This window comes from Sciurus vulgaris (assembly GCF_902686455.1).
Source record: "Sciurus vulgaris genome assembly, chromosome: 5".
In the NCBI taxonomy this organism is placed as follows: domain Eukaryota; kingdom Metazoa; phylum Chordata; class Mammalia; order Rodentia; family Sciuridae; genus Sciurus; species Sciurus vulgaris.
In genome coordinates, this window is record NC_136465.1 from 19,398,893 (window position 1) to 19,409,174 (window position 10,282).

Below are 10,282 nucleotides of genomic sequence, written 5' to 3' on the forward strand. Positions count from 1 at the left end.
TGTTTTGATACAGAGTCTCACTAAGTTGACCAGGCTGCCCTCAGATTTGTGATCCTCCTGCCTCAGCCTCCTGAGTAGCTGGGATTATAGGCATGTACTACTTCACCTCATGGGAAATCGTTATTTTTAGAGTCTAAGACATACATATTAATGAAGAAAAATAATGGCATTTCAGGATTATAGAAGCAAATACTGTGGGTTCTGAGTTCAGTATGTATGTGCCAACTAGATTTAAAAATCAAGTATATAGCTATTGAAAGTTGATTCATCTACTAAAATTGCCATACAAATTTAATGCAATTCCTATTAAAATTCCAATGATATTCTTCATAGAAATAGAAAAAGGAATCATAAAATTCATTTGGAAAAATAAGAGGCCTAGAATAGCCATAGCTATCCTTAGCAAGAAAAGTGAAGCAGGAGGCATCACAATACCAGACCTTAAATTATACCACAGAGCTATAGTAACAAAAATGGCATGGTACTGGCACAAAAACAGACATGAAGACCAATGGAACAGAATACAAGACACAGAGACAAACCCACATAAATACAGTTATCTCATACTAGACAAAGGCCACCATAAACATGCATTGAAGAAAGGACAGCCTCTTTAACAAATGGTCCTGGGAAAACTGGAAATCTATATGCAGCAAAATGAAATTGAACCCTTCTCTCTCACCCTGCACAAAACTCAAATATTTCAAGGACCTAGGCATCGGACTAGAGACCCTGTGCTGACTAGAAGAAAAAGTAGGCCCAACCCTACATCATGTCAGTTTAGGAATCCACTTCTTCAACAAGACTCCTAAAGCACAAAAAGTACAATCACAAATAGAATGGCATCAAACTAAATAGCTTCTTCACTGCAAAGGAAGCAATCAAGAATGTAAGCAGAGAGCCTACAGAATGGGAGAAAATCTTTACCACCTGCACCTCAGAGCATTAATCTCCAGGTTATATAAAGAACTCAAAACACTTAACACCAAAAAAAGACCCATCAATAAATGGGCAAGGGAACTGATCAGGCACTTCACAGAAGAAGAAATATGATCAGTCAAGAAATATATGAAAAAACTGTCCAACACCTCTAGCAATTAGAGAAATGCAAATCAAAACTACACTGAGATTCCATCTCACTCCAGTCAGAATGGCAAGTATAAAGAATACAAGCAGCAATAAATGTTGACGAGGATGTGGGGAAAACTGTACGACCATACATTGCTGGTGGGGTTGCAAATTGGTGCAACCACTGTGGAAAGCAGTGTGGAGATTCCTTAGAAAACATAGAATGAAACCACCTTTAATCCAGTTATCTTACTCCTCTTTCGATACTGAAAGGACTCAAAATCAGCATACTGCAGTGATGTAGCCACATCAATGTTAATAGCAGCTCAATTCACAATAGCCAAACTAGGGAACTAACCTAGACATCCTTCCACAGATGAATAAATAAAGAAAATGTGGTAAATATACACACTGGAATATTACTGAGTTATAAATAAGAATGAAATTGTGGCATTTGCCAATAAATAGATGGAACTGGAGAATACCATGCTAAGTGGAATAAGCCAATCTCCAAAAACGAAAGGTCCAATGTTCTGATATGTGGATGTCAACCCACAACAAGGGAGGGTTCGGGTGGGGGAGAATAGAAGTCTATTAGATTAGACAAAGAGAAACCATGGGAAGGGAGAGGAGAGGGGAATAGGAAGAACAGTAGATTGAATAAGTTTCCTATCCTTGTATTTGAATGCACAACTAGAGTAACTCCACATCATGTACAACCACAAGAATAGGATCCTAATTAGAATAAATTATACTCCATGCACCTATAATATGCCAAAACATATCGTACTATCATGTATAACTAAAAAGAACAAAAATTTAAAAAAAGAAAGTCCATTTATCATCTATGTCAGTTGGTTCATTTTTTTATTTTATAAATTTTTTTCATACATGTATATAGGGTAATAATGTCTGTCTCAATCTACCATCTTTCCCAACCCACCCACCCCACCCTTCCCCTCACTCCGCTCTGTACAATCCAAAGTTCCTGGTTAATTCATTTTTAAGAGGCAAAATATTACTGAGCACTCCCATATAACAAGCACCTCAGTTATGATATTAAAATTAGAGGTATTCCCAGTAAAAGTTCATCAATAAACAGTAAATCTGTATTAAACTGAATTCACCGAGCCTCCTCTTCCATGATGAAAAGGCTGATCCCACTTCTTCCAATTTCATACCAACACCTGCCCATCAATAGAGATTGTTCTGCAATGATTAACTCAGATCATACCTGTAATAAATATTAGGCAGATACCAGATCAGCCATGTGTACTACCTAGTTTTCTGCTTTCTTTGGGAATGATGAACCCATGTGACTCTTGAGGTAGGTGTATGTCACCGCCCGCGGCAACAATCGTGCAGGTATTTATCGGAGGTGGACTGAAAATAAACTACTTTTCCTATATTCACTAATTTATAGAGAAAAAGAGACTGTGAGAGGAAGAGATGCTTTGCTTAGAGGTTAGAGGAAGAGAAACTTTGCTTATCAGGAAGAGAGACTTTGCTTAGAGGAAGAGAAACTTTGTTTAGAGGAAGAGAAACTTTAAGAGAAAGATAGGCTTTCCTTATAGAAAGAGAGACTTTGCTTATCAGGAAGTTTTTAGAGAAAGAGAGGCTTGCTATGCTTATCAGAGATCTATTTCTTCTTATAGTTCTGTTGTTTCTTCTTAGAGGTGCGTCCATGCATCCTGTGAACTAGGTGCTATCTATCTGAGGGCTAGCTGCTTCTTCTAGCTGCTTCTTCTCTCTGCCAGCTGCTGCTTCTGCTTACTGCCGCTTCTGCTCTCTGCTAGCTGCTGCTTCTTACTGCTGCTTCTGCTTACTGCTAGCTGCTGCTCTTTGCCTTCTGCCTACTGCCCGCTTATATCCCCTCCAGGAAGCGGAGGGCGGGGCCATGCCAGTTGAGATCAGGCCAGGAGCCAGCTGCCCCATCACCACAAAGGTTAAAGCGAGCAGGCACGAGCAGGAGCACTCGGGAACACCTGTACACGCGTTGTGTGCGTGGACTTAATTGCATCCGGCCAATGATAAATCACCTGGGTGTGCTTATGTTAATTAACCTCCTCACTGCCGATGTGATCAAAGCAACCTCCAGCTGGCCGCCAGGCGCCATCCCGGCGCAGCCCATATGGCACAGCCCCCAACAGATGTATACATATGAATTCATCTATTAAAATAGATGTATGGATAAAACTTCTGGCATCTACACAGATTTGGGCATTACCAGGCGGCCATCAGTTTAAAGATGTTCAGCTCTTCAGGAAAAAGCTAAAGCGTTTTCCGTTGTCATTCTGTCCTTTTCACCTCTTACAGCTATCACTGTCATAACTGCCACAGAAAACAACCTCTGATTCTCAAACTTGGCTGCTGGAGGGTCACCCTCTAAGATATTTAAAGTTAAGGGTTAAGTATTGGTAGTTTCTAGATATCTGCAGCTGATTTTAATATATAAGCAGTGATGAGAACCACTGATCTAGTCCTAAGAAGGTAATTTTCAAGAAATGTCAAAGTAAATTCTTTTCTTCTTGATATTATGAAAAATCTAATAAGCTTTTTCTTCTAATTCAGGGTCATCAACCCTCAAGCCATCATTCTCCATGAATTTATAAGTGCTGTAAACACATCATTATTGACACTCCACTCTGCCACTATTTCTCGTCACAAAATTCCAGGTATTTTTTAACTTTATAAACTTTCAGAATAACGAGACTACTGGGTTCAATAAATTGCTTTGTTTTTCAGCAGTGTTAGACAAAAAGAGACTACAAGATAAATGTCAATGATGTGTCCTTTAAGACACTTTTGTGGAATTTGTGGCTCATTCTTCACTTGAGCAAATGGTAAATTAACTTTCTATCCTTTTTCTTTCTGCTTGGCACACTTTTTCCAGCAATGGTTCCACTCGATGTGCTTAATTACCACAGGTGCTCCGGGAGTCTCACGTTAAAGGTTTCTCTTGACCAGCCAGACGGGACACACTGCTAAAGTCAGCAAAACCAAGCTGATAACTTCACTCACAGTTTCTCCTTAATCCTGAGACTTAAGAAGTAAACTTTTCTGTTCTTCTTGTGACTCTGTTCAGCTATAGAAACCCATAGTAACACAAACTTTGTTAGAACTACAAAATCTAATTAGTTTACACTTTATGTAGGACTGAAAAGCATTCGTTAAATATTCCGTACCTAGATCTACAAAAGCCTTTTGCCATCAGTAACTGTAAAGGAGAAGGGGACGCAAAGATGAGTGACTATACCTTTACAGAGCCATAAATAAACCAATAATACAAAGTTGCAATTAATAAGATAGCATAGATTGTTTTCTACTTGGAAGCTACTTTGTTCAATTCTTTGAATTTCACACAGTCTTCAGGTTATGGGTTGTATTGTGTGCCTCCAAAATTCATACGCTGAAGTCCCCCAGTATTCCACGTACCTGAAAATGTGGCGTGATTTGGAAAATGAACATGTAATTAGTTAGTGCTTTAATCCAACATGACTTCACCCTTCTAAAAGAAAGAGAAACTGGGACACAGACAGACACACGAGGATAGTGTCAGATTGTGCTGCCATAAACCAAGACACCACCTGAAGAAAGGTAAAAGGCCTGGGAACAATTCCTTCTTCAGCATCTGCACGGGGACATGGCTCTGCCACTGTCTTGATCTTGGACTTCTCACCTCTGAACTCAGACAGTAAGTTTCTGTTGTTTAAACTACTCACTTTGTTACAGCAGTAATCAGAAACTAAGGTACCTCATAATTGGATAAGGTAGGTACTTCATCATTTCCATTTCATGTATGAGGAAACTAGATCTCAGATATTATAGAATTTGTCCAAAATCACACATTCCTGACCCACTCCAATGCATTCTCCCTTGAGTGACTTTCTGATAAAAAACCATACTACAAATAACACTAGGTCCTTGCTTAAAATCATCATATGGGGTTCCTTCCCTTTTCCACAGAATAAAATTCAAACTTTTTTGGGGGTGGAGGGATACCAGGGATTGAACTCAGGGGCACTCAACCACTGAGCCACATCCCCGGTCCTATTTTGTATTTTATTTAGGGTCAGGGTCTCATTGAGTTGCTTAGTGCCTCACTGGTGCTAAGGTTGGCTTTGAACTCTCAATCCTGCCTCAGCCTCCTGATCCATTGGGCCTGCAAAAAATCCAATCATAATCATATCTCCAAGTGATTTATTCCCTGGCTATCTTCCTCAAGTCCTCCTTAATCATCCCAAGTTTACCTTCTTACGCTCTTTGTGCCAACTCTTGGAATATTTTCTATCAACTCTTCAAAGAACTGGTTCCTTCCGGAACTTAGTATTGGTTAAAGTATCATTTCATTGTAAAGGCTTCCTGGCCACCAAGTCTTTTATACACTCAATTTTATTTATTTCATGGTTCTTAAAACAATTTAATATTATATTGTTAGTTGATTCATGTTTTTGTCAGTTCTTCCTTTCTATCAGAATGGGAAGATGCTCCATGAGAGAAAGGGTCTTATTTGTCTTGTTCCCCTCCTCATAAGTGAACATATCCTGAGAGGCTGGAACAGAGCCTGGTAGAAGGTGGATATTATTGTTTAATGTATGACTATGTACCAATGTCAGAGGAAAATATGCCTCAGTTTATCAAAGCTGGATCTCCAATGAGAAAGAGCTTGATATATAATGTTCCCTAAATACCAAGCAGGCCTGGCTCACTTTGAATGTTTAACCAAACTAGTGTTTTTTCCTAGTTGTATACATGGTAGAGATGAAATCACTGTTATGAATGGGAAGCCACTCTTCTTCCATTTTGAAGACTCAGCATGGGTGTATGAATCAGTGACTGCCACTGGACTTTGTTGAACCTGGAACAGTGGGCATGCCCATGCTTGTTTGAGATACAAAGCAGAAATATCTGGTGCTCAATTATATTCGGAAATATTGAATTCTGAGATGTAACCACTTGTTTTTGTTGGTGGTGCTGTGTTCGTTTGCAGGAGAAAATAATGCTCAAAACTGCTGCTTCTAGATGGAATCCAAATAGCTTCATATTCTGAAACCAACAGTGGGTGATTCCCTAAGACTGAGATTGGCAAAATCTGCCTCTCCCCATCTACCCAATCTACTTTAGATCCTGATGTTAAGTTGTTGGTCACAATGTCACTTATAAACTCCCAAAATTGCAGAAGAAAGAGGAATAAGTAGATATTCATTTTGAGTGGGATAAATTTTAGAGTAAATCAAATAAATATTGTACCCTTTATCTAGGGAAACTACAAAGATTTAGAATTGGTGAGGACATAATAGGAAAAATTTATGAGTATTCATTTCCCATTCTTACTGTAATAGAGTATATACCAAGGAGTGGGATAACTGGGTCAAATGATGGTTTCATTCCCAGTTTTCTGAGGAATCTCCATACTGCTTTCCAGAGTGGTTACACCAATTTGCAGTCCCACCAGCAATATATGAGTGTACCTTTCTCCCCACATCCTTGCCAACATTTATGTTTCTTGTATTCTTTTTTAATAATTGTTTTTTATTTTTACAGACTGCATTTTGATTCATTGTACACAAATGGGGTATATCTTTTTGTTTCTATGGTTGTGTACGATATAGATTCAGACCATTCATGTAATCATACACGCACATAGGGTAATGATGTCTGCCTCATTCCACCATTTTTATACCCTAGTTCCTCCTCTCATTTCCAATACCCTTCAGATGAGTGGATAAAGAAAATATGATATATATACACAACTGAATATTACTCAGCCATAAATAATAAAATCATGGCATTTGCTGGTAAACATTTGGAACTGGAGACTATCATACTAAGCTAAATAAGTCAATCCCAAAAAAACCAAAGGCTGAATGTTCTCTCTGATATGTAGATGCTAACATACAATTAAGGAACAGGGAGGGAAGAATAGAAGTTCATTGGAATAGACAAAGGGGAATGAAGGGAAGAGATGAGGTACTGGTATAGAAAAGAGTACAATGAATCAGACATAACTTTCCTATATTCATGTGTGAATACATGACCAGCAAAACTCCACATCATGTATAACCACAAGAATGGAATCCTAAGTTATACTCCATGTATGTATAATATGTCAAAATACCTCTCCTGTCATGTATATCTAAAGTAAAACTATTCAGAAAGTTTTTTAAAATGGTGGCAAGAAGGAGAGGAACAAGAAGAATAGATGAGATAGATAAAAGTCATCCCTGGGGAATTTTCTATGAAGGACTCCTTAAGTTTAAGGAAAAGAGTATTTTTCAAGGTGTGTGTGCGTTTGTGAGAGAGAGGGACAGAGGGAGACCCAGAATGATTATGAAAAACTGAAAGAGAAAAATTGAGGCAGAAGAAACACATACTTAGAAAAACACAAAAATCAGTGAGCAGAAGGGAGAAGAAGTTTTACTGTATGTTTTGAATGGAAACTACAAAACCACATCTGATATTTGCATGAAAGAAAAAATACATATGAAAGATTTAAACTGCTTTTTATTTATTTATTTTTTTATTTTTTAAAGTATGTTTTTAGTTGTAGATGGACACAATACCTTTGTTTTTATATGGTGTTGAGGATGGAACCCAGTACTTTACACATGAGGGGCAAGCGCTCTACCAGTGAGTCACAACCCTAGCCCCTTATTTTTAATTTGAAGTATATTATTCGGAATCTGAGAAAACTATTGAAGATAAACTGGTATATTAAGTAATGTCCTAGTAAGAAACTAAAAAATAGAGCTAAGGGATATTATCATTATCTATTTTCAAAACTAACTAAAATTCTGTAAAGTAATGCAGAAAAAACTAATTTCAAGGACCTTAGAAGCAACCCATATATCACTGGTATAGGGACTTTCTCAAATTCTTCACTGAAAAAAATTTTCCAATTTAAAGTATATGTTTCGGCGCTCCAGGCGACAGACAGCACTGCAGTCGCCATTATCCTCTGTTTCTCTGCTGCACCGACCTCGACGATTTGCCTGTATTTCACTTGTTTGCGGCCTATAGATTGGTGTGTCCATTTAATACAAGAAAATGGAAACTGAACAGCCAGAGGAAACCTTCCCCAACACCGAAACCAATGGTGAATTTGGTAAGCGCCCTGCAGAAGATATGGAAGAGGAGCAAGCATTTAAAAGATCTAGAAACACTGATGAGATGGTTGAATTACGAATTCTGCTTCAGAGCAAGAATGCTGGGGCAGTGATTGGGAAAGGAGGCAAGAATATTAAGGCTCTCCGGACAGACTACAATGCCAGTGTTTCAGTCCCAGACAGCAGTGGCCCCAAGCGCATATTGAGTATCAGTGCTGATAATGAAACAATTGGAGAAATTCTGAAGAAAATCAGCCCTACCTTGGAAGAGGGGCTGCAGTTGCCATCACCCACTGCAACCAGCCAGCTCCCGCTCGAATCTGATGCTGTGGAATGCTTAAATTACCAACACTATAAAGGAAGCGACTTTGCGAGTTGAGAGTGTTGATTCATCAGAGTCTGGCAGGAGGAATTATTGGGGTCAAAGGTGCTAAAATCAAAGAACTTCGAGAGAACACTCAGACAACAATCAAGCTTTTCCAGGAATGCTGCCCTCATTCCACTGACAGAGTTGTTCTTATTGGAGGAAAGCCTGATAGGGTGGTAGAGTGCATAAAGATCATCCTTGATCTTATATCTGAGTCTCCCATCAAAGGACGTGCACAGCCTTATGATCCTAATTTTTATGATGAAACATATGATTATGGTGGTTTTACAATGATGTTTGATGACCGCTGTGGACGTCCAGTGGGATTTCCCATGCGGGGAAGAGGTGGTTTTGACAGAATGCCACCTGGTAGGGGTGGGCGTCCCATGCCTCCCTCTAGAAGAGATTATGATGATATGAGCCCTCGTCGAGGACCTCCTCCTCCTCCCCCTGGTCGAGGTGGCCGGGGTGGGAGTAAAGCTCGGAATCTTCTTCTTCCTCCACCACCACCACCTAGAGGAGGAGATCTAATGGCCTATGACAGAAGAGGAAGACCTGGAGACCGCTATGATGGCATGGTTGGTTTCAGTGCTGATGAAACTTGGGACTCTGCAATAGATACCTGGAGCCCATCAGAATGGCAGATGGCTTAAGAACCACAGGGTGGCTCTGGATATGATTATTCCTATGCAGGGGGTCGTGGCTCATATGGTGATCTTGGTGGACCTATTATTACAACACAAGTAACTATTCCCAAAGATTTGGCTGGATCTATTATTGGCAAAGGTGGTCAGCGGATTAAGCAAATCCGTCATGAGTCAGGAGCCTCGATCAAAATTGATGAACCTTTAGAAGGATCCGAAGATCGGATCATTACCATTACAGGAACACAGGACCAGATACAGAATGCACAGTATTTGCTGCAGAACAGTGTGAAGCAGTATTCTGGAAAGTTTTTCTAAGACAAGAGAAGAACTGAAGGAGTCCTGCATCTTTTTTTTTTTTAATCTGCTTCTGTTTAAAAAGCCAACATTCCTCTGCTTCATAGGTGTTCTGCATTTGAGGTGTAGTGAAATCTTTGCTGTTCACCAGATGTAATGTTTTAGTTCCTTACAAACAGGGTTGGGGGGGGGGGGAGGGCATGCAAAAACTAACATTGAAATTTTGAAACAGCAGCGGAGTGAGTGAATTTTATTTTTTGTTCATTGTTGGTGGTTTAAAAAAAAATCCCCCCATGTAATTATTGTTAGCACCTTGCTTTGTGGTCACTGTAAACATTTTGGGGGGTGGGACAGGGAGGAAAGTAACAATAGTCCACATGTCCCTGGCATCTGTTCAGAGCAGTGTGCAGAATGTAATGCTCTTTTGTAAGAAACGTTTTATGGTTTTTAAAATAAATTTAGTGAACCTAAAAAAAATAAATAAATAAAGTATATGTTTCATTCAAAGTAGAGAAGGGCTATTCAGGGCTAATAGTAGGCACTTGATATTTGTTGAAAATGAACATTGTACATATTTTAGTCAACTTTTTCACTGTTATGACCAAAAGACCTGTCAAGACAATTTTAGAGGAGGAAAAGTTTATTTGGGGGCTCAAGGTTTCAAAGGTCTCACTCCATAGATATACGGCTCCATTCCTCAGGGCTCAAGGTGAGACAGAACCTCATGGCAGAAGGGTATGGCAGAGGAAAGCAGCTCAGGACATCACATCAGGAAGCAGAGAGAGACTAAGCTCAGTTTG

The 10,282-nt window shown here is 39.3% G+C and overlaps 1 protein-coding gene across 1 annotated transcript; it reads left to right on the top strand.

Annotated features, from left to right (window-relative positions):
* The first annotated feature begins 7,990 nt into the window (after positions 1 to 7,990).
* Positions 7,991 to 9,961, top strand: LOC306662450 (heterogeneous nuclear ribonucleoprotein K-like). The gene is given in 3 exon segments (XM_079142128.1): positions 7,991 to 8,539; positions 8,542 to 9,191; positions 9,195 to 9,961. Coding segments are annotated over 3 exon segments (1,383 nt in total). The 5' UTR covers positions 7,991 to 8,115; the 3' UTR covers positions 9,504 to 9,961.
* Positions 9,962 to 10,282: the final 321 nt, after the last annotated feature.